Below are 24,862 nucleotides of genomic sequence, written 5' to 3'. Positions count from 1 at the left end.
TATTCATTATAAATATAGGAAGGCTAACAATGAAATGAGTAGTGTGTATATTATACAAGTACAGTATTATAAATATCAGATTTCAGTGCAAGATTACTGAATTGTTAACCCACCTGCTCATAATGCAAGTGTTCCTCACTGTAGCACACTTGATCCATGACCATGGGTCCATACATGTGGTAGGCAAAAGCTCGCATGTCCACAGAGAAGCAGATGTACGGAGACCCTTCAGTGGCATTGTGCATCCATTCTAGTGCAAGGTTCTGGAAGAAACCAAATCTTGTAGTAAATTAGATGTGCCGAAATTTTGCATCCATGAACATGTACATGGCTTAAACAATGAAAAAATCCGTAAAACAGGGGGTGGATGCTCGAGCCAACGTTTCGACAAGTGGACTTGTCTTCTTCAAGGCTGGAACTGATTTCCTTAGCTATCGTGTGTATATGCTTCGTGCCCTCTCCAAAAGAGGGGAGAAGGGGTGGGGGGGGGAGAGGCCACCGCGACGATTGGGTGACTCATAAGGAACGAAAAAAAAAAAAAAAAAAAGGGAGGGGGGGAGGACGGGAGGGTGTACGTTTCACTGAATGATTGTCAATGGAAGCACGTGGCATTTTAACAATAGTAGGTTCGAAAGCTTAGAAGAAGGGATTAACTCTCATTCGTTTTCGTTGTGTATGTACCATATCGAATCGATTCGAGAGCCCCCTTAGACACGTTAATGCCTGCTGGCTGGAGTGTATTGAACTTGTGAATAAGGTATGACTCTGTATATTTTCTGTCTCTTGGGGACCGGAAGTTTGACTGAAGTATGTAAAGTTGAGATCTTCGAAGTTGTGACCTGCTACATTAAAATGCTGTGCCACTGCTTTGGGTAACTTTTTCGCTGTGTCCGCGCGATGCCCGTTTAATCTAACATTAACAGGTTGTCCCGTTTCGCCAATGTACCGTTTTTGACAATATGAACATTCGATCATGTAGATAACGTTTGAACTAGTGCAGGTGAAACTAGATTTTATATGATGGACGTAATCACTTCCGGTGCTTTTAACTATAACGTCATCTTGAAGGTGCTTACAAGTCTTACATCTTGGACGAGAACACGGTGTTATGTGGGCAGTAGAATGAGGGTTTACTTTTGCGTGCACTAACATGTCCTTAAAATTTTTATTGCGGCGATACACGACCTTTGGTACTCCGGGAAACGCTTTTCTAAGGCGCTCGTTGCTTGCCAGTATTGGGTAATACTTACGGAGGATATTATTTATGTTTGGTAGCGCATTTGAGTATTTGGTTATAAATGCTGGCGGCTGGTTAGGCTGTGCTACGGGGGCCCTTTGAGCTAGTGATGATTTCCTATCTAGTTGACAGGCTTCGTTGAAGACCTTGTTTAGAGCATCATGCGGGTAATTTCTTTTAACTAATGTTTCCTTTAGGTTGCTTAAGTGGTGAACGTAGTCGTTGTCATCGCTACAGATCCTTCTTATACGCCGCGCCTGTCCTACAAATATCCCTTGTTTGCAGTGTCGCGGGTGATGACTAGTGTAATCTAGGTATTGCTGGCTGTCTGTTGGTTTTCTGTAAAGCGTCGTCTTTAATTTTCCTGCTTCAATAGATACCGTCGTGTCTAGGAAGTTAATTTCACTGGGGGAATGGTGCATGGTGAATTTAATACTAGAGTGAAACTTGTTACAGTGGTCAATGAATGCGTTTAGTGTACTTACGCCATGTTCCCATATGATAAATATGTCGTCTATGTAACGGAGATAGGTGGAAGGCTTCACTGGACATGACTCCAACAGCTCCGATTCTAAGTGTCCCATAAAAATGTTGGCGTATGTTGGCGCAAAAGGGGTTCCCATGCTAGTGCCGAAAGTTTGCAGGTAGTAGGACGAATCAAATTCAAAATAATTTAGCGTCAGGACTAGTTTAAGTAACGATAGGTAAACTTCAGCATTATGTGCTTGCTTGCTTTCTATGAGTGATTTTGAGACCGCTTCAATCCCTTCATCGATAGGTATATTCGTATACAAGGAGCAGACATCTAATGTTACCAGAATGGCCTGATCCGAGAGTGTTTGTGTTTCGTTAATAGAATCTATTATTCGAAGGAAATGAGGTGTATCTTGAACAAAAGACGGTAGGTTAGATGGTATTTTAGATAAATGATGATTTAGAAATGTTGATAGCGACTCAGTAGGTGTATTGTTGTTAGATACTATAGGCCTGCCCGGGATTTGCGCGATAAGCAGTTCATCTATGGACACCTTATGGATCTTCGGAAGAAGGTAGAAGCGGCCTGCTTGCTTGTTTTTAGGCATCAGGAAGCGGTGCTCAGAGTGTGTGATTAATTCCCTAGCTAGAAAATCCGTGATCGTATGTTGTATGCTATTACTATATTCTTGAGTCGGGTCCGTGGCTAATTTTCGATAGTGCGTATTGTTGCTGAGTTGTCTGATAGCTTCGTTTTTATATTTTTCTATAGGCCAGATTACTATACTACCTCCTTTATCCGCTGGTTTTATCACAATGTCTTTTCTGTTTGAAAGTTGTTTCAAGACCTCCTGTTCTGCGTAAGTTAAGTTCTTCGGCTTTCGACTCCGTTTGGCTGTGCTCAGAATTTCCCTTGAGACTAGTTTTATATATTGATCGAACTCTTGGCATTGTTCTGCATCTGGTGTCCAAGTGCTTGGCGGACGCAAACAGTCATTGCTTACGTCTTCCGTATCCGCCTTATCAAAAAAGAATTCCTTGATGCGCAAACGTCTTGAAAACTCAGTTATATCTTTGTGGAGCTCGTACTCGTTCACTGCATTGTTTGTCGGACAAAATGTAAGGCCGCGCTTGAGTAGATCTATATCGACTGGACTTAAGCTTTGTGATATGTCTACCACTTCGCTGCGGCGTTCTGGGTGTTGGGCTGGGATTGCGGGGCTTTCTACCGTGTTCATCGAATTATTGAGGGCAGAGTTCGTAGCATGATTTTCTTTGCGCTTTTCCTTGATCAGCAATTTATCTTGTCTACGTTCTACAAACTGGGCAAGTTCTTCAGTTTCCTCTTCAGATAAGTTAACGCTATTAAGTTGGTTGGTGATTAAAGCAAGTTGATTTCCGCAATGTTCTTTTAAAATACCTATTAATGACAAAGACGCGCTTTCTAGAATGCTGTTCCATTTCGCTAATAGTTTAGGCGGTAGGGTACCAAGAGCACATCTGACCTTAATTTTAAGACCTTTCGGAATTTTCTTTTCTTTAATGTAGCTAGAGTATTTCTTCAAATGCATTCTGTAGTTTGTTTGTTTTGCGGCGAGTTTACGGGATTGGAGAAAAGACGGAGATTTGCGGTTGCCTTTCCTGTCCTTGGTGTTTGTTAGTCATTTCTGTTGGAGTCGGGCAGACCTCCGGGGCACAACATTTTCAGGGGGTGTTTTCTTACTACTCTTTGTGTTAGTGGTGAGGTCTGACCCGATGTGTGTTTCTCTATCTGTTTGTTTGCTAGCGTTCGCAGATGTCTCTGTTAGGGGAGTGCGTGAACTTGTTGCCTCTGCTTTTTGTGTGGGTTCTGTTACTGGTGTTATTATCACGTCCACCGTCTGAGTAGATGCTTCTTGTGTCTTAGCTACGGTGGGGCGTGAGTTGCAGCTAGTGCTTGTAGCATGTGGAGCGTGTTGTTCGGGTTTGTGGGACGGTCCATTAGATTGTGTCATTGGCTGCGTCTGTTTAAATTCATTCCTGATTCTGTACTTGATGTTCCTGCAAATTACATTGACGCCTGAAAAGTTAGGGTGTAGTCCGTCCCGAGCGAGCATAATGTCAGGGTCCTGATGAATTTCCGCGTGGTGGATGACATCAACGTTTTTGTGGGCGTGTTCAATGTCCAGAAGAAATTCGTTAACTTTACGTGATCCTCGTGCATGAGCTAGGAGTGTGCGTGATTGTGCAATGAGAGATCGGTGTTTGTTTGCGATCCTAGGCAGAACTGTTGTGAGGGTGAGTTTTGCGTCTGGTCTGTTGTTCTGCAAATCGTTTACCAGAGTCTTCAGGGCCTCCACAGTGACGTCGCCGTTGTTGTGTGTACAGTCGTTAGTGCCACAGTGAATGATGAAATGCGTTATGTTCTGTGGTGCAGCGGCGACAACTTCCTAAACACGACTTCCTTAACTTCCTTAACCTTAACTTCCTAGACACGACGGTATCTATTGAAGCAGGAAAATTAAAGACGACGCTTTACAGAAAACCAACAGACAGCCAGCAATACCTAGATTACACTAGTCATCACCCGCGACACTGCAAACAAGGGATATTTGTAGGACAGGCGCGGCGTATAAGAAGGATCTGTAGCGATGACAACGACTACGTTCACCACTTAAGCAACCTAAAGGAAACATTAGTTAAAAGAAATTACCCGCATGATGCTCTAAACAAGGTCTTCAACGAAGCCTGTCAACTAGATAGGAAATCATCACTAGCTCAAAGGGCCCCCGTAGCACAGCCTAACCAGCCGCCAGCATTTATAACCAAATACTCAAATGCGCTACCAAACATAAATAATATCCTCCGTAAGTATTACCCAATACTGGCAAGCAACGAGCGCCTTAGAAAAGCGTTTCCCGGAGTACCAAAGGTCGTGTATCGCCGCAATAAAAATTTTAAGGACATGTTAGTGCACGCAAAAGTAAACCCTCATTCTACTGCCCACATAACACCGTGTTCTCGTCCAAGATGTAAGACTTGTAAGCACCTTCAAGATGACGTTATAGTTAAAAGCACCGGAAGTGATTACGTCCATCATATAAAATCTAGTTTCACCTGCACTAGTTCAAACGTTATCTACATGATCGAATGTTCATATTGTCAAAAACGGTACATTGGCGAAACGGGACAACCTGTTAATGTTAGATTAAACGGGCATCGCGCGGACACAGCGAAAAAGTTACCCAAAGCAGTGGCACAGCATTTTAATGTAGCAGGTCACAACTTCGAAGATCTCAAACTTTACATACTTCAGTCAAACTTCCGGTCCCCAAGAGACAGAAAATATACAGAGTCATAACTTATTCACAAGTTCAATACACTCCAGCCAGCAGGCATTAACGTGTCTAAGGGGGCTCTCGAATCGATTCGATATGGTACATACACAACGAAAACGAATGAGAGTTAATCCCTTCTTCTAAGCTTTCGAACCTACTATTGTTAAAATGCCACGTGCTTCCATTGACAATCATTCAGTGAAACGTACACCCTCCCGTCCTCCCCCCCCCCTTTTTTTTTTTTTTTCGTTCCTTATGAGTCACCCAATCGTCGCGGTGGCCTCTCCCCCCCCACCCCTTCTCCCCTCTTTTGGAGAGGGCACGAAGCATATACACACGATAGCTAAGGAAATCAGTTCCAGCCTTGAAGAAGACAAGTCCACTTGTCGAAACGTTGGCTCGAGCATCCACCCCCTGTTTTACGGATTTTTTCATCGCAGCTTCCATCTTCCACTTCCTGCCGTTTTATGGCTTAAACAATGAATTTTAACACAACACGGGTCAAAATAACAGTGCTTAGCCACTAACAACAGATGGCAGAAATGAAAAGCAGCGCCGATAAGCGCATTCCGTAAGTGCGCATACAGCATTCCTCACACCAGTGTGGCCACACTCCGGCACACACCACATGTACACACACACACACACACACACACACACACACACACACACACACACACACACACACACACACACACACACACACACACACGATTGAGGTTGATCTACATTTACAGATGAAAAAAACAGCAAGCCACTTACCACAGGCACCTGGGGTATACAGGTGGACAGTGGCTGGTTAAAGGTTGATGTAGGTGTAGCTCGGCAGGGGCCATAGTCTCCACTGTAGTGCGTGTTCACCACAAGGAAGTCTACAAAACTTGAGAAAATAGATAATTTTGAGAGCAAGTTGTGTACACCACACACAGAAAGTACCAGTAAACAACAAAATGAATGCATAACCGCCAACAACTTGTTTTAAGACCATGCGGGCATGAACCGTTGCATTGTAGGCTGCCCATTTTATGTTTTAAGAGATAACTAAGGAATCTGGTACATGCTCCTCCTCCCACAAAGCCGGTTCCGCATGTGCCCTCGGTGCATACATGCTCCAAAACATAGATCTCCCAAAGAAGGTATGTGATAATAGAAGAGTGTGCCTTCGGAACGTAAAAGAACTAAGTGAAATATAATGGAACTTATATGAATACTGCCAGGTTTGTACAATTGTGCACTTGTCACTGCATCTTCAGGTTTTCGCTGGTTATATATAAACACACATTGGTTTCACTATCGAAGCATGAATGTAAAGAGACAAACGCAGTAACCATTTTCAGGAATGTTAGATTTTATGCGAAGGTTCTGGAAATTAAATTTTTAGTTAACTTTAATGAAAGGGGGTCGGGCCTCGATTGAGATTGTGGAGGAAGTGCTCTCGCGCGACGTTTCTTCTCGATGTGCTTCACCAACACTGCCCCCTTCGTGGTTTCCGGACTTGCCAGGCATTTGTCTACTGATCGACTTCGTTGTAGGTGTTCTTTAGAAAACTGCACGAGTGTGAGAGGTGACACTCGCTCGCCTTTTGTTCAGTGTTCAATATGCCCTCATTGATTGACTAACGTTCACCGTGCTCCTGTCGCCATGCAGCTATAAATGAAGATGCAACGCAGCTACAGCATACGTTTACACATAGTAGACTCACTTGCTGAGAATGTTCAGCTGGACACCTGTGTAAGTCGCTGGCTTGTCGTAGTCCACAATCTGAAGGCTGAGCAGAACACACAAGCCGTGTTTCTGGTACACGTCGTGCAGTTCCTGCAGTGAATCAAGCAGTACGCACATGTTTTATGTCGCACGTCTCCCAGTCTTATACGAGGCTATCTGTAACACTTCGCTTTAGCAGGGTCTCTGCCGGCATAGATGCTTCTGTCCCCAGCCAACAAACACAGGCGCGTACCTGTCGAGGTCTAGCTTGCACGCTCACCGAAGCGCGTACCTTCTCATACAACTTCAAGGCAAATAAAGAATGGGTGAGGATACCCAATGTCATTCACTGTGTCTACCTGTAGTCACGGCGACTCGGGTGACTTGTTGATCGAATTTCAGCGACGACTTGTGGGGCAAATAAATGCACGTGCGTGGCAACATAGTTTCGCTTTCAGCGCGTCGAAAACAACCGAAATAAAAAATGTATAGGAACCTTCCCATAAAGCCCAGCGGCCAAATTACCGCAATACTCCAAGTGGCAGAAAAAACAACTAAATCACTTTTGGTTTCAATTTGAGGCGCGCGAAGTTCGAAAGTTAGTACGTGTTACAGCCTGCTATGGTCATCGAAGCGATAGATTCGCGCACGAGGGGGGAAGCGAGGCTGCGATGAAACTTTGCCCTCCTCATGAGGAACCCTGCGAACGACTATGATCGAATCTTTAAAGGTACGATACTTCATTTTATTTGCTGCGACTACTGTTAAAACTCGTGCCGTCCATGTTTTATGTCTTCATGGAGGAACGTTGAAACGCGTAAAGTACGACGTCAGTCGCGATCACGGGCATAAGTTCACCGGACGAAGCATGCACGTACATGAGGGATGGAAGGAAACGCGAACAGCGCGGCGCGCTGTATTTTTGACCTTGGTGTCAATAAAGATGCTAAAATGGTTCTTGATTGTATCATTGATGACTCTAGTGGCTGTTTATTAGCGTCCAGGCTACAACCGCTTGAAAAGAAATGCGAAACAGCAGAGAATATACATGCCGTACTGTTCGCGTTTCTTTCCATTCCTACTGTACATTGCTCGCTTCGGCTCGCCTATGAGGTAAAGATGCACGCAATTTCAGCGGTCCGTTTTTATTCTGAAGCAGGTAAGAGCATATTGCGCAGCTCCATAATGAGGCAGGGTTGCGCCGACTGGCGTTAGGTTGCGTACTCCCACAGCACACCGCCAACGATACGCCACCATTTCGTTTCACGCAGTTGCTATATTTAACATGTAAACACGTAAACCCACTAGTTACATGCGCCCCAACATCGTTTCCTTGCGTGACTAAGCTAAATACCGGCCACAAGTTTTCTTTCGATCTTAGCTAGGCCACTTGTGTGGGGGTGCTTAGAAAAAATGCCTAGGAGCGCAGGGTTCACAGCACTGGTGCGTAACACGCACTATAAAAGACAGGCCGGTGAGTCAGCATCAAATAGAAAGACAAGTTGGCGAGAGAAAGGTAGTTGAACATATTACTACTACTACTACTACTACTACTACTACTACTACTACTACTACTACTACTACTACTACTACTAATAATAATAATAATAATAATAATAATAATAATAATAATAATAATAATAATAATAATAATAATAATAATAATAAGATGATGATGATGATGAAGACGTCGCATTTTACGTCGTACTACAGAATAGTCGCAACACACAAATTATTGCGTACCTTCATTTTGCGCGACAGCGAAGGTATCTGCCGAGTGGAACGACTAACATAAAGGAGCGCCAGACCATCCAGCTTGCGCACCCGCAGCTGCCGCGCTGTTTCCTCGGCGCTTTCGCTTAGCGAGGACAGTTGCAACAGTCGCTCATGTACCGCCACCAGAACTCGAACACCGCTCTCCTGTATCTGAGACAGGTAGCCTGCGAGAGTGACACAGCCTTTAGAAACCTCCTACCTGGTTTCATCTGGAAACCACTCTCCTGATGCTGCAGGCACGGTGGCGATAGTTTAAAGCGCATCACAACCGCGTACCGTCGCCCTTCTCTGTGTGATCCTGGCGGTATACATATTTGAAAAATTCTCTTTTTATTTAACCTTCTCTGGACAGCGCACTTGCTGTCAGGAATGCTATGGACTTGCGTAATGTTACCAAGAGGGAACCATCATGGTTAGTTTCGATTCTGTGCTCGCACAAGGGGTGTGTCGAAATAAAAAAGGCTACACACGTAAGGGTATCACATTGTTGTTGTTAGTCCCGATTGCAACGTGTGCTGAAGACTTCCTAACACCCTTACACCTTTAGGCATTTCAACTTTAGAACCACTCCATCATTTCTATCAGCGCCCTCTAGATTGATTTCTATTGCCCTGTTCTATCCGGTTACCAGTTTCCCAGAAAACGATCTTTCCAAAGCAGATATTAGCTTCGATTGTTGCATACATAAAGATTATATTTTTCCGTAATGAGCAAAGCCTGGCGCAAAAATACCCGCTGTCGACATTTGTCACAAAACGCACGATAAGATTAGGGAACATTGAAACGCGTGCACCGTGTTTTGAAGTAAATCAATATTAAGTAGTTCAGCAAGCTCACTGATTTCGTTGCCACAAGTGTCTGACGCCGTCAGTGAAGAGAAGGATTGACGTCAGTGAAGAGAGGAAAGAGAAAGTACGTGGTTGTGCTCACCGTTAGGAAGAACGGTGAGGTCAGCGTTTCCGAACTGCCGCAGTGAGAAGACCACGTGAGTACAGTAGCTGGTGGTGACTGTCCGCGCGTTCTCCGTCCGTTCTGACAGCACGCACACCAGCGGACGCTCTTTCTCTATAAACAAAGCAATTAAATCACCGCATAGATACGAACCCGTTATTAAAGATACAATAAAGAGAAAAATTATTTTTCTCATATTAGCAAATTACTCTGCCACAATTTCAAAATCACCCCGCTTGCCGCATAAAGAACCTTCGTAAGCGAGAAAACACGCAAAAAGAAAATGCAGCATGGCGACGCCACATTGAAGTTTCCGCACCAAAGCTGTGACGTCATAGATTTTGACGGCGTGTACTATAGTTCCTACGCAGTTCCTAATCCGTAAAAATGAACTGCACTGTCCCCTGAAAATTTCGCTGGACCAATGACTCGAAAATATGAATAATACACTTTGAAATTCGTGACGTCACGCGCGGAGATTTCGGCGCGAAATATAAAAATGAAATTTCATCCTTTATTTTTTTCTTTGTTAATAGACCTATGACAGTGAAAGTAACAAAATTAGAGTACTCGGAGTTCAAGTTATCAATGTAAACCAATTCATTGTTTCACTTTAGTGTCCCTTTATAATGTCGCACCGCGACGGTGCCATTTCTTTTTCTTTTTTTCTTTTTCTTGCCAGGAACGTTTAGAGAATGCGCAGATTTGAGTACATTTCGGAAAGCAGGAACTACGCATATCGGTAAACGGCACTCGCACTGCTTGAAAGAAATTGGTACAGGGTGTCCCGAAAAATGTGGTACCCTATTTTGGGTATCCTATATAGAAAGGGCGGACGTTAGGGAAGCAAGGGACGGAAAAGCGGGCGAGAAATAATTTTCCCGTCAGATACCTGGCAACACTAGAAATGTTGATATCGCCGTGTAGTCCGAAGGTGGACGGGGAAGACGTTGTCCACCGGTGACCTGACAGCATGACTACACGGCTTCTCACGCTGCTACAGGGCAATTCAATCAAAGGAAGCAAGGCCACTTTACTACTGCTTACTTACAAGCATCATTCATTAAAGATTATTAACGAGAAACACAAGTTATTATTAACGTGAAACATGAAATATTATTAATGAGAAACAAGAAGGCGACAACAGCAGTGCTAGTTTTACGATTTCTGCGAATGGCCGCCGGTCTGAGCCTGCAGGCGACAAATATGCTTCGAAAGGATTTGGCCCACAGTCGGCGCGTAGCTGAACAGCGCAATTTACGACAAAATGACGCAAACGTGTTCAAAGAAGAAGACAGACTGACGAAAGTGCCTTAGTGTTCTGCCTAACCTTAACGAGGAGAGGTCGTTGAACAAAGTGGTGAAGTCACGTTTACTAATATAAGCCAGCTGTTCTTTAACGCAGTTATTGTCCGACGAGGCTGTGATACATTACAATTACGGTACAGGGCGTTCATCAATTGTCACTAGTGCGCCTGCGCATAGGTGTGCATCCACCACAATGCGGGCACTGCCACAGTGCCTGTTTCGCAAGTCGAGGTGGTATACATACGGCGCATATTATCATCATTAGACGATTCTCGCATAGACACGGTCCAAGATGTACAGTGGAATTTCGTTGATACGATTCTCACGGGCATTATATATAAAAAAACGTATATCCGAAAAACTCATTATCCAAAACAGATCACAAACAGAGATCACAAACAGTACATACTTGGCACAGAACTTGCTCTTATTAAAGAACTTTAAAATAGTCCGTCGTTTTGAGCTGAACATTTTGTTTTTCGATGTCCCGCAAGAAGCTTTTTTGGAACTCGTAGAAGCGAGTAGCACATTCATCGCCGAACTACAAAATCGCGACAAGGCCGACAATCGCCGGTGCAACCTCCTGCCTCTTCGTTGTTATCATCACACTATACCACAAGCGCTACATGGGGTGCCTCGATGGGCCAGCGCCGCGCGGGCGTAGTGCCTCTTGGCGTGAAAATTGAAACCAAGCGAGGTTTTCAGACGTTTTCGCGATCGTATTATCCAAGCTCACGCGGGAATAAGATCGTATTAACCGTACTAAAATGCATTACCACTATGGGGCGTCGGCTGGGAACAGGAAAAAAAAAACGTGTTATGCCGAAAACCGTATTAAGTGGGATCGTATCAACGAGATTTCACATCTTGCGCCGTGGTTCATGTAGGATGAGGTTGCGTACCTTTTCCACGTGGCATGCATCGCTTGGAGGCTTCAACTTGGTCTTCTTTCCGCTCTTTGTCCTCGGGCAGAGAACGCCCTGCAATAATAAGAAGGTCACGTTAGCGGTCGATATGTTGATGGTTTCGAGAACTTAATCGCCGCGATTTAATAACGATTATTATTATTATTATTATTATTATTATTATTATTATTATTATTATTATTATTATTATTATTATTATTATTATTATTATTATAACACTTTTGTCGCTTGCTTCGCTAATGAAAACGTGCGTGTAGGTGTGGTTGTGGATTCAACATTGTTTTTTTTTCTTCGAAAGCTCCTTTATTACATAGTAGAATATGAGGTCACAGGGACTTTTTGATCATCCTCAGCTTGTGTGAACAGTAAACTTCGCGTGAAACTGCAATCGTTTTGCTGATTACAATCATAAACATCACTTAAATAGTGCAAACCAACACTATTTTGTCGACAAACGCTTATTGTCAGATGCTAGAGAACGAAATATGGGCGAGAAAAGAACGAGGAAAAAAAAAAGCGATGGCTCATAAAAGCAGAAATTATGACCAATTATGGATTACATGCAATAACCTTCAGACTTTTGGTATAGACGTCTTGGCGCAGAAACCAAAAGAAAGTCGCAGTTTCCCTTCAAAGGTGAAGCAGTGAATGCGATAGCAACAAATCGCAGTGCTATGCGAAGTAAGATTAGCAGCTAACTCTCTTCTTTCCGATTTTGCGTAAATCTCTAAGCGAATACGGCCGCTCCGTGGAGAGAAGCAGTTTTCGTGCTGGCTGCCGTCTCAAAGCGAAGTAAGCGGTGAGAGAACAGCAAGTACAAAGCTATGAGCTGTCTATTGATCTCTGACGAGATCGCACGCGCATTTTTGATGAAAGTTCGCAGTTGCTGCCCGAGAGACGCCGCTCCCACCCTTCCCCGGCCCCCCTTCATGCTCCTTCGCACGACGGAGCCGGCCGGAGCGTTTCATCTCTGCTTGAGCCGAGCCCGTTTACAGCTTTCGTGAGCCTTCACTCGAACATAGAATATACGATGCGCGGGGCGTTAATATCAATAATTTTAACCGCTCCTCTGTTCCTGACATGTATATATATTGAATACTCATGTAATAGATTGGACCACTAACTAGCCACACAGGCTAATAGTCCAAATATTTTTGTAACCATTTCTTTGTATTCATTTGATTGAATAAACACTGATTGATCGATTTCGACTTTATACGGAAGATGACAGCGACGTCAAAAATACGCCTCGAGTGTCCATATAATTGCTATCGCAATAAAAAAAAAACAAAGATATAGGCGCCCATTCCGATACAGATGTTTCGTTGTCTTTCTTTTTCGTGCCCGGATGCCTGTACCAGTAAGTCTGACCAACTAGCTCAAACAAAACCATTGCGTCTTACCTTGGGCTGCTCTTGATGCGTTTGCTGGAAGAAAAGCAAAAGACAGGCTGTTGTATTTTATCAGCAAGTCGCAATTTCGTCCGAAAGCCGAAGCGTTGCAGTGATAGCAACGTGCCTTACACGAAGGTTCGTAGTACCCAAAATCGTATAAAGCGCACAAAATGGACGAAGTCGCGAGTATGACTTAAGTCCTGAAATGGCACGACGGAAGCCCGTCAGGTCTCGACCACACACAGTAAAAGGAAGCGGCCAAGATACTGAGAAAAAATATTTAAAAACGTCTTCTAACGTTTCTACTCCTCAATGGAGCACTGTATTTGTGTCTAACGAATCGTATCCCGAATGAATAATAATATAAACGGAAACTACTGCGCGATGCAATAGATACAACAAATGAAACACGCGTCCCCAATTACTGTTTATTTTTTGTTCTTTTTTGTAGCGAACTTCTTACTTTAAGCTATAGACTGCGCAGAATCTGCGACGCCACTGAAAGCTTCTGCTTTAAGGCAGTAAAGTGACACATAGTTTTTACACCTTTTCTGATATGCAAGTCATTTACACTTTTGCCTATATATCTAGAAGGTACACAATGGAGATCCCGTGCACAGTCCGACGGCAGCAGGCAGCGCGTGCCCTGTTGACGTATACCGTATAGTGACGTATACTGTAGACGTACGTTGCTGTGCCTGTCGGATGGCGTGCAGGCGTGCGAACGGCCCGCCGCACACTCCCTCGTAGTCGTCTCGGTCAACGTCGAATGCGGCTACACATACACCGGGTAGGTGCAAGCCGGCGCGGGACACCTGCGTCAGGGATGGGGCGGAAGTGAGTGAGATGACGAAGAGGCGCTACTCTTGCAGCACATGAAGGGAGCACAATGTACTCTGCATGGTGGAGGAAAAGATGGGAAAAGGTAAGATGGAGAAAAAGGGGGAAAGGAGAACAGTGTCCCTGGTATGGGACTTTGTTAGGGGCAGGTGGCCCCTTCAGAGAGCTATTCATTAAGGTTGAAGAATGTTATCGTGGAGGGAAGGACCATGTTTCACCGCAATTCTCGCTCAGCCTGACAACGCAGCCTGTAATTAAATGTTTCAATTGTAGTAGCTTTTCCAACCTCGAATTTTATTAATTAAATTAGATGGCAAATGAACAGAAAGTGCTAAAATGTATATGCATTTGCCGTGGAGCCCGTGTCCTGGATAACTTTGTCTCTGGAGGTGACTTATTATTCGCTCGAGCAATATGTTCATCAACTATGAACATCAAGTATGAACCAACTAGTCTGCAAAGAAGTATTGCTGTTCATCAAGTTCGATGCACTGTGCTCACCTTGACGGCCAGCAGGTCAGCCGTCTCGTGACTCTCAAGCTGTTCGCCATTTGATCCCATGTACGCCAACGAAGCCTGGTTCGAGGTGGGGACGACCGCGGGCCACGGCGCAGGGTCGCAGACCTGGATCGTCACCAGCATTTCTTGGGATTTATAATGTAGGGAGCAGGGATTTAGCCTAATGATAACGGGTACAGGAGCTGAAGCCAAATGAATTTAGTAAAGCCTAACACCGAGCTTTCTAAGGGACCAGGGCGGCGTTGCCTCGAAAGCATCAATCTGGCTAGACTGGAACGCCCTCCTCTCGTGACGTCGAAAACAATCGTGCACAAATTCGACGACAACAAGCGCTCTCTGCTCAGCTGTTCTCTACATGGGATGGCTTACCTGCATGTAGTTGACAGAGGTGACGTCATCACATGGAGCGCTGTTGTCCTTGTGCGAGCGATAGAGCAAGGCCGCCATGCTGACGGAGAAGCATAGGGTGGCCTGCTTGCCCCTATTCTCTTGCACTGCCCCTATCCAGTCCATGGCGACTGACTGTAAGGACAACAGGCAGGAACGCAATTAATCGTGAATCACCGCCAACAGCAAGCCAAGAAGCTTCCTTCCGCCATAGAAATTTAATACAGAAATTACAGACGACGGAAACTCTCAAGGGGAGCAAATCTGCCGATAGAAGGAACGTAAGGGTTAAAGCTTGAGATTAGATAGATAGATAGATAGATAGATAGATAGATAGATAGATAGATAGATAGATAGATAGATAGATAGATAGATAGATAGATAGATAGATAGATAGATAGATAGATAGATAGATAGATAGATAGATAGATAGATAGATAGATAGATAGATAGATAGATAGATAGATAGATAGATAGATAGATAGATGTGACACAAGACAAAAGAACACCTTGTGAATACGAATTGATGCGTTTCCTTCGAAGCATGGAGTAGATGGTAAGCACCTTCTCGTTCCCCGATTCTTTATTTTCCTTCGTTCTCCTTTCCCGTCACATAATCCCATTTTACTCTCTACTGCTCCCACGTTTTGAGTTTCCTCTCTCTCCGGGGGCCTTTGCACATAAACGTCGCATGAGTCTGGGATGTTTCTGGTTTCACTGGAACTGTACGTCTGTCGTCAGGCCGAAGCAACTGATATCAGTACACATACGGTTGATTATATCAAAGTCCAATCGCTTCTATAGACGGCGTTGAGTAATTGCTCATGCTTAAAAAAAAATCTTTGAATAAACTGAACCACTCACGATGGGAATACTACCCGTCCAGTTGTTGGCGGCAGCGTACACAGAGGGCAGTGCCACGCTGCACTTGTCGCCCTCCTTTTCGTAGTGTGTCTGCAGGAACATGTAGTCAACGTGTCTGTCGAGTAGGGAGAAGAAATTGGTTTAGACGATATTAGGAGACCGTGCTCAGGGACACCAATGCAGCAAGGTACGATTTTCAATTCTCTGAAAAATTTATCTACTTTCCGATAATATAATGAAAGATACTGTAACACTTGTGTTCGTTCGCCTTTTAATTAGACGCTCCGCGTTTGCTCAGCCGTACGGGGAGACTTAGCTACGGTTTAGAAACCGTTTTTGATTTTTCTGGTGTTATTCTCGCCGTGACACTGCATGTGATACGCGCGAAAGTACCAGCGTCCCATTGGCCTCTTACTCTGCAATGCTGGTCAGGTGGGTGGCTACAGATTCTACCGGTGCGCTCCAGTCCTCGATGAGAACGCCGAACACAGTCTTCAGGCCCATCACCGACAGCTTGTCCTGCAGGTACTGTTGAAGAGCAGAGCGAAAAAAAACAACGAAACAGTTATTGCTTCATGCCCTGCCTTATTTTGGTACCGTACGTGTAGCACAGAGAAGCACATCGTGCCTTAATGCTACAGTCCCCTTAGGGCGTCTGTGGCACGAATGCAATGGATTAGAGAACTGGAAAAGTGCTAAAGATTACCAACGTATGGTACCTGCTAAGATGCCATTTAAGATTTCAATGCCGCGCGAGCGATACGCGAGAAGTCGTGCTTTAAATTAAAAAAAATTACACCATCTCCCGCTAAAGGGAACCATGTGTGGATGCGAAGCAGCGGGGAGATGGTTCGCTTGAGCGGGAGATGGTGTAATTTTTTTTTTCTTGCGTTCTCAAGCCTGTGCCTTCCTCTGGCGTAGAATCAGCACTGTCTTCCTGTCTCCATTCAGCTCCCGCTGCGTGGAACTGCCGGTGTCTGAGGTATTCGACTTCCGCAAAGTCGCAAGATCATGTGCGTCTGCCTCTCTGCAGTCCATGCCATTGTTGTCGTCCTGGGATTCTTCAGCGAGGGAAGGAGAGCATGAGCGCCCCGCGTCTAGAGCCACAGAAGCTGAGGCGGCCATCGGCCGCTCGTGCCCCGTCAAGACACCGGAGGCGTCGCTGCTGCCTACTCGTCGCAGGAGAGAATGAGTCGCGCGAGAGGGGGGGGGGAGCGTAGAAGAAGAAGAGAGAGAGGGGGAGGGGATGCGCATGCGCTGGCGCTCATCGCGGCGTTGCGCGAGAATGAGGCGCGCGAGAGGGGGGGGGGGCGTAGGAGAGGAGAGGGAGGGGGAGGGGACGCGCATGCGCAGTAGAGCGCGGACGCCAGCGCCGGACACAGCCCCGAGCAAAAGCTGCTTCGCATCGAAAAGCTAGGTTTGCTAACGGGCATTAAAAGCTCACCAGCGGTAGCTATTTCGTTCTGTATGGAAGTACAGTGGTGCAGGCTAAAATGCCGAGCAAGCGCCCCCCTCCCTTTTTCGGGAGATCTGAAATAAGCGCCAGTGACCGAGCAAGCGCGACCCTTCCCCCTCCTCCCCTGCGGCCACTTTTTTTTTTTTTTCAGGACGAGCATCGCTTGTGTAAAAAGAACCACATGAATGAGTACGCTGAATGCGTATCTAATGTTGTTTATGAAATTCTGTTGTCATGTGGCCGGTCGTATATTGGTCAAACCGGTCGCTGCTTCAATGGTTTGACAGTGACGAGGGGGAATAAAAACAATGAATAAATAAAGCATTTCATTAGAAACATGGATAGGCATCTTATTTTTAGCGGCTCTCCCGTCGCCATCTTGAATTTCGGTCCGGGACCGAGCAGTGCCACCCCCCCCCTCCTCCTCCAAGTCTGGTCGGATTATGCTTCACCGTAAGGTGGGGGGGGGGGGGGAGTGGTGCTTGCGGTATTTTATGTTTTTCTTTACGCCTCATTATAATTGCTGTATGAAAGTATAGTCGCGTCGTCCTTCAACTAAACTATCGACATGGCGCTCAACAGTACAACGCGACCACCCCTGGCTACAAATAATAATATTGCATATTCCCAGAAGCACTATTCTATAGTCCAATGTAGATAAAGGCAATTAATCTGCTAAATAACAACGAGTGAATAAAGCAGTAAGGAGTGGAGTTCTCGGGCTTTTTGACCCTCGATAAATTGCCCCAGTGATTACATTTTATCACAGCGTAATTAAATACAACAAGCGGACATACATACGTGGAGGTGGCAGACCATGGCAATATCAGATAGACACGGAAATATTGGTGTAGCATACCACAGCGCGTTCTTTGTCCTGTGTGCATTTCCTGACTGAACTGTAGTCTGAAAACAGTTGCGACGACATACTGCAAGCAACCAGTGTTATCACAATGCAGGGACATTTGACTTGTAATTAGGAGATGCACAATGTTGATTTCACACTGCTTATCATGCTTGTTTTTTGTCGCAACAGTGACACGCTCTCGCTCGGCAACAGTGACACCCAAGCGGCACATCGAACTGAAGATAAACAGCGCAAAAAAGTATGACCACGAAAAGCAAACACACAGGACAAGGGCTGTCCTGTGTGTTTGCTTTTCGTGGCCATGCTTTTCTGCGCTGTTTATCATCACTATGAATAACCTACTAGCCCAGTCGGCACATCGTGAGCCCCGCTAACTGGCATATACGTACCTGAAGGGGCGCGGCGTATTCCACGATGCGGCTCGTCGAGGAGGCGTACTCGATGAAGGCGAGACCAGCCAGGCTGCGAGACGTCAACCAACCGGCAGCGTTTCTGGTGAAACGAGTGAGAAGCGGTGGCGAGCGCTCCATAGCGTCCAGAGTGGGACCCCCGATGCTGACCAGGGTCTTTAGCTGCGCTGTGGTACTCGCCAGCAGCAAGAACGCAGTGAATGTCTGGTCTGCAGGAGTCGTTTGTGGGAGGAGAGTGATTATTTGGCCGAGTTGATGATACACGTTAAATATTTATGCGCATAGTGAAAAAAAAAAAAGATAAACGAGAAAGCCAACAGACAGTAAGCGCTTCGTTTGTCGACTTTCCCGTCTCGTCCGTCATTTCTTTTCTTTTTTTTTGCCCTATATTTAAGCTTCGACCCGTCATTGGTGATCGTCGCGTTCCGGGTGTCGTTCACACGAATGAATGCTTTAGCTTTCACCACTGGCGGGAATAGGCAGTTGCGACAGACTCCGCTATTGCAAAAGACCACAAGAAGTTTCTTTCGCGCTTTCACAACACCTTCAATTATTCCTAAAACGTTGGATAGGTATATATACTGTCAGAAAGTACGGCCATATTATTCGTGTACTTTTAATATATTCTAAAATTTTATACACTATCTATCTAGCTTTCTGTATTCAGTAATTCTATTCTGTTCAAAGTGTTACGATGTACCCTTGAATAAAAGTCAATTTCAATTACCTGGCTAAATTAGCTTTACTATGAAAGCGTTATATGTTTAGAGAAGTGAACGTTTCAATAAGTGAAAGTTTCAATGAAACATACATGCTTCAATAACTTCCGCTTGTGTCGTGCTCTTCAACTATACGTTACCCTCGCAGCGATGACTGTTTCAGCACTTCTGAAACTACAGAGTTTTTGAGCATAGAGAGTGCCATAAGATTTTCTTCACGAAACCTTCAGCAACTGCGACGCACGAGCGAGCGTCTCTACTTGGTCTCCAAAATTGCTACATTCGAAGCAGTTCGTTTTTGTTGCGTAAAAAAGAAGACCGAACTCACCGTTGACGGGCATGAACTTTCCTTCGTCAGCCAGGTAATGAACGTCAGAGTAAATGAGGTGCGTGCAGACGTCACGTGGGAACTGTGCCGCGTGCGTAGCACTGCTTGACACCACGCAGAACAGCGGGCCGGCACTAACGCCTTCTCCAAAAGTTCCTGCGCATGCGCGGATCGTAGTTGTCGTTGCACAGATGCACGCTGGATTCACTAATACGTTTATGTATCAGAGCGATCTAACTGGATGTAGTTTCTTCCCAGTAACTTACGGGTGAATGTCCAGTTTTCAGTACACTTAACCACAACCAGGACGAGCGCCGAATATCCCGCAAGTACGCAAAAAGTAGCAATGGTGGACTTCCTATATAAAGAAATCTTAATAGCCCAGGAGCATAACCAGGAACGGGAACAATAATAATGACAAATTGGGTCACATCAAACGTTGTTCGCGTTTTGTGTATACGACCAGAATAGATCTGTTATATGGTTGCCCGGCGATTTCATTTGTTGCCTCCACAGCTGACCTCTTAGTTCAATTTGCTTGAGCATTTCACTATCTTTGCTTCTTCACTGCTTCAATATACTATGCGCCCCTAAGGCAAACTTGAATACTGTTGAGTAATAATGAACAACCTACAAGTACTACGTCTATGCCTATTATTTTTTTACCTTTAAAACATGTTGATTTTTTTCATGGCCAACAACCTTGCTTCTAAAGGGCAGGAACAAATCGTTGATAAGGAGAAACGATTAAAAAAATTTTTTTTTGCGATTTTCTGTGCAATGTTAACTGAGCACGAAGACCGAATGAAGTACACATTCATGGTTACAGCTGTTAAACTCTTGTTCCATATATTTCGTTGCGCACCAAGTGGCCAAAGTTAGCATACACTTTTGAACCAAAGCTTCTCTCATCACAGATATTAGCTTGAACTGGCTGCCACGTACAGCCAAACCAATTCTTACAGCCTGAAGGGTAAAGGTGACATGGGACACACCAGCACTCTTACACCTTTTTACTGTGTAGCGGATTCGCTGGCATACGCAAATTCTTCATCTCATGCGGCGAGTTGAAGATCCAGCACAGTAAAGTTACGTTAAATCACAGACAGAAAATGGCGTACGCCATAGTGGTAAATAGATCTGGTAGCGGGTGAATTCCATCTGTCCTTAAACATATTTAGTAATATGGTATTCGCTCTCCATATAAATCTTTATGAACTCTGTCAGAGACAGCGACTGAAGCAGTGCTGATCTTTATGCCTCGGAAAAACTTTCCAACGCGATTTGCTAGACATTGCCCTCCGCTATTAAGCATTTAATTATTGCGTCTGTGGTGAAATTTACAACATCAGAGTGAACAGCCAACGAGCGTCGCCACACATCACTTACCTCCAGCGCGTCCTGAGGGCTTGGCGACATCGGCGGCACGAGCATGTCCAGCTGCTAGGTGGTCCACCGATACGTTCACATACGCTGTCCGGTAAACCTCGTCGCCGGCGACTGTAACGGCAAGTGTTGTGCACATTCATTCCACAAATTTTACTTGCTGAGGAGAAGACGCACACATCGCTGTGGTGCACCTCACTGGGTGGCTTTATCAGCCGTATAGTTGCAACAGTGGGCAACTTGCAGAATCGGAGTTAACGTTATCGTGATTACCCCGCATCTCCGAGGGATTATAATGCTCGGTAATGGAATTAGGGTATCAAAAGAGTCTGTGACCCAGGAGTCACGGGTCTTGGTACTAATAAGACGAGCTCACGTCTCGCGCTAGAATAATGACAATGCCCAAAGCATTGTGCGTGACTTTTGCGTTGCGCGTACTTTTAACGAAATGAAAAGGAAGAACCATAGCGCAAAAGAAACGAGGACGATACGAGAACGCTGAACTGGCGCAATTCATGTTTTCCTTCTCAAGTCATGAACCAACTCGCCCAACAAAACGTTTTACTAAGCCATACATAACGAAAATATGCAGTGCTGCAGAGCAGAGACACATTGTAGCCATGATTCATAAGGCTTGCTTTTCGCGTGCCTCATGGTGTGGCAGGCTCTGTTGAATGTTGTATGCTCCTTGGGTACAGCTCATGCTAGCCACTCTAAAAAAAACTACTGAGATCCAATACACGTCCAGAGTTCGAAACCAACTCACGCAAGAAACAATGTTCTTGAAACACTCACTTTGTTTCGCCACTTGTTGAGTGTTCACGGGTGCCGCGCTCTGCTTCTGTTTCCCTGGGGCAGCTGGGAAAGCGACAGCATCACGTCTCTTGGTGCCTGCGAAATTGTTATGCTGATTGACTGAATACAAAAACTGCGCATTCGCAGGTGTTAGGCTAAATGTCTTGAAAATTTGTCCCACCTTCCTTCAAGGTTGGCGTACGGTATCATTTAGTACCATATCAAAAAAGAAAAAAAAGATAGAAAACACTTATGCCTTATAAGCAATAATCTCGCGTAAATGTTCAGGATGTCCCACGTAAGTTCCCGTATGCTACAGTATATAACCTTGGCTGCTGAGTTCGAGTATACGTGATACTAGCAGGGCGCTAATGCGCTTCCTAAAGGCAGCTAAGCTATAGATGAGCCCTTCTTGCTATCGGCCAGCGGTCTTTGCTGTGTCGTGGTCAGATATTGGGCGCTTTTTCGTCTTCGGTTTTATTTTACTGTTAATATTTGCAGCTTATTCCAGCATTGTCTTAATGGATGGCAGTCGCAGTAAAATAATTGTCACAATACCGGGGAAGTGGATTGGAAAAGCGAATAAGATTGTACAACTTTAACACAGCCTATTCGACTGTGTAGACTCCACAAGAATAAATACAACTTCATGGGGCCTGTCATACTGCAAAACATATCCGCAAGCACAGACTACAGTTTGTAGATGGGAACAACTGTTACACAACAAACTTCGGCTAAATACAGTTTTGTAAAGACTATGTCGTTCTTCGAATACACTGCATACATGGCAGAATCTACATTGTACTGCAGTGGTGCTCACAGCCTCTAAAAATCTATACCAAAGAAAGAGAAAAAAAAAGCGAATTTCACTACGTAGCCGTGTAGACAGGAACTGAGTCCTAATCAGTCTCACTTTGAGCGCCGCGAATACTGCAGTACGCCGCCTTAGGCATAGGCATGCGTAGTAGGTGATCCCAAATACACGGATTCATTCTCGTCCTGCCCTTCGTCTGCGCCTTCACTGGCTTAGGTTAAGCTGAGTTTTGCAGTTAGATGGAAAGTTTGAAATCCTAAAACGGAACAGTTAGACAACACTTCGTCATTACCAGCTCCGAAAAATTTCATAATTGCCCCTTCTAATGAACAAGCAATGTCGCTGAAGCTAACATTTCGTCGAGGGAATTTTTATTCATCAAGACCCCACCCCCTTGTCGAAACGTTTGATTCGGCAAAATCCCTTGTTCAAGAACTGTCGATCGTTTTAAGTTTACATTTTATGTGAACTCTGGTATGGATTCTGTTGTACGGATATCTTTCTTCTCACAGGTATGCTACTCTCCCAACACTTCCTACCCTCGCTTGCCCGCTGACCGGCTTCGTCGCGAGGCTGTCCGGCGCGAGGCTGTCCGGCGACGGCTGATTGTGGCGGCGGCGGTGGCTTGATGCCGCTGTCGTCTTCGCGCGGCGTCGACGATGTGCGGCTTCCCAGAGCGAACGCCAGTGCCAAGCCCAGGACCACGCAGAACATAATAGCCAAAACCTTGAGGCTCGGCCGTCGTCCTCCCTGGCTCGGGCTCGACCCACTGCGGCAACACGACAGCGCAGGAAGACATGAGAAATGTACACGAGACACAACTTCCGATATACAATGTGTCCCAGTAAAGCACTTCTTCGGGCTTCTTGGTGCATGGTGCCTTTCGTGAGTGTTTTTCTGCACACGCCTATTTAGCACACAGTTCCCAAACCTTTGTTGTACAATGCACCCTTCTCACTTTCACAAAGAATCATAAAAAACTTTTCTCTTAAGACCGCCTTAAAGATGGCACGAGAGTGGACAGTTTCAGACCGCGCGTCACGCAAATGCTTATGCATAAATGTGACTTTTAAAGACCTTAACTGATTTTCTCCGCAACCACATCTCTGTAGATTCTACTCGATGGTAAATTTGACTGAGTCGTTAAGGGGACGAAAAAAAAAACAACAAACATTCTACTGACTTTTTTAAATCTTCCCATATTACAGTAGACACAGAAAGAAAATACTTAATCGATATGTGCAGTCCATGTTTCACACCGCATTACGTCTTGTACAATAAGCTAACGCGTATTTCTTCAAAAAGTAAGTGCCACGTAAGGAGCCTTTTTTTGTTTTACTCCAGGCAGCAGTCAGTCAAGCTTACGGTTGATCGGCCTCAGGTGAATCTGCGTAAAGGAAAAAAAATGGACATGTTAAGTAAAATGCGTCGTCTGCAGAGAAGAGAGTCGGCTCTGGCCACAAGTGCAAGTAGTTGAGTTCAGTCATGAATTTATTTCACTAAGAAAATACGAGCTGAACCGCGGTCCTCTTCTTAAAATGAATGTTGAACCCATGGGCATGCGCACGGGTAGGGGAAGGCAGGGTGAGCACCCCCCCCCCCCCGTTTATCTAAGAGGGCGCCAAATCTTCCCGATACTTTTACTCAGCCGGACCTGTCCCGTTATAGTTTAAAGTGCCGGGTTATGGCGATGCAGGTTTTTGACGATAATGGGGGCCGAGGCCCCTTGATGTTGCATTCCAACAACTGTTTACTTCCCACCTTTCGGGGAGCAACCCCGAAAATCCGGGGATTTAAGAAAGGCCATTGCGAGCAGCGCATCATCGTTTCATTTTCATTCTTGTATTCATTGCGAAGTTGGTCTTCTTGCGTACTCTACCAACGGGAGCGCGGGGGTTCGCTGCGGTAAAACTTGCCCCCCCCCCCCCCCACTCCCCCCTAACGGAAAACCCTGCGCACGCCTATGGTTGAAGCGTCTAGTTCAAGCAGAATTTGCACGTTGGTTTCACGGCTAGCATAAACACAGTAACGTGTTACAGTATACAACGTCTTTCCCGTCTTTCAGAGTGTAAAAAAGTTATATTCGCAGTGCATGATGACTCCACGACATGTGCCTACCGCGTGTGGCGCGCGAACGACGTGGGCTCGAGTAAAAACCGTCGCGAACGGTCTCCCTAAATATTTTTATCCTAAACGTGCACGATACGGTCAGCAACAGGCATTGCGTCATTTTGACACGCATTTCGGGTCGTATGGAGCACGCAGGTCACGTTCGATCTGTCGAGCTACAGCGCGGTCTTCGTCCTTCGGCTCCCGGTGTTCCTCGAGAGCTCATGCGGGCGGCGTGTAAAGTGGGCTAACCTTTGGGCTGTTCCCGGGGCGCGTCCAT

The 24,862-nt window shown here is 45.3% G+C and overlaps 1 protein-coding gene across 1 annotated transcript in view; it reads right to left on the bottom strand.

Annotated features, from left to right (window-relative positions):
- The window catches only part of LOC119397654 (uncharacterized), a 69,551-nt gene extending 44,689 nt beyond the window's left edge, over nt 1-24,862 (bottom strand). The window contains exons 1-19 of the mRNA XM_037665078.2: nt 24,835-24,862; nt 23,839-23,860; nt 23,031-23,242; nt 21,660-21,755; nt 20,868-20,978; nt 19,479-19,634; nt 18,411-18,640; nt 16,113-16,225; nt 15,698-15,812; nt 14,816-14,968; nt 14,429-14,551; nt 13,776-13,902; nt 13,097-13,120; nt 11,670-11,747; nt 9,439-9,573; nt 8,476-8,672; nt 6,731-6,843; nt 5,791-5,908; nt 114-263 (exon numbers count right to left, since the gene is read on the bottom strand). Coding sequence (XP_037521006.2) covers nt 114-263; nt 5,791-5,908; nt 6,731-6,843; nt 8,476-8,672; nt 9,439-9,573; nt 11,670-11,747; nt 13,097-13,120; nt 13,776-13,902; nt 14,429-14,551; nt 14,816-14,968; nt 15,698-15,812; nt 16,113-16,225; nt 18,411-18,640; nt 19,479-19,634; nt 20,868-20,978; nt 21,660-21,755; nt 23,031-23,242; nt 23,839-23,860; nt 24,835-24,862 — 2,301 coding nt within the window. The remainder of the gene's footprint in view (nt 1-113; nt 264-5,790; nt 5,909-6,730; nt 6,844-8,475; nt 8,673-9,438; nt 9,574-11,669; nt 11,748-13,096; nt 13,121-13,775; nt 13,903-14,428; nt 14,552-14,815; nt 14,969-15,697; nt 15,813-16,112; nt 16,226-18,410; nt 18,641-19,478; nt 19,635-20,867; nt 20,979-21,659; nt 21,756-23,030; nt 23,243-23,838; nt 23,861-24,834) is intronic.

The sequence above is a fragment of the Rhipicephalus sanguineus genome, chromosome 6 (genome assembly GCF_013339695.2).
Source record: "Rhipicephalus sanguineus isolate Rsan-2018 chromosome 6, BIME_Rsan_1.4, whole genome shotgun sequence".
NCBI lineage: Eukaryota > Metazoa > Arthropoda > Arachnida > Ixodida > Ixodidae > Rhipicephalus > Rhipicephalus sanguineus.
The sequence above is the reverse complement of the archived record's forward strand: the minus strand, read 5'-3'. Positions and strand labels throughout refer to the sequence as shown.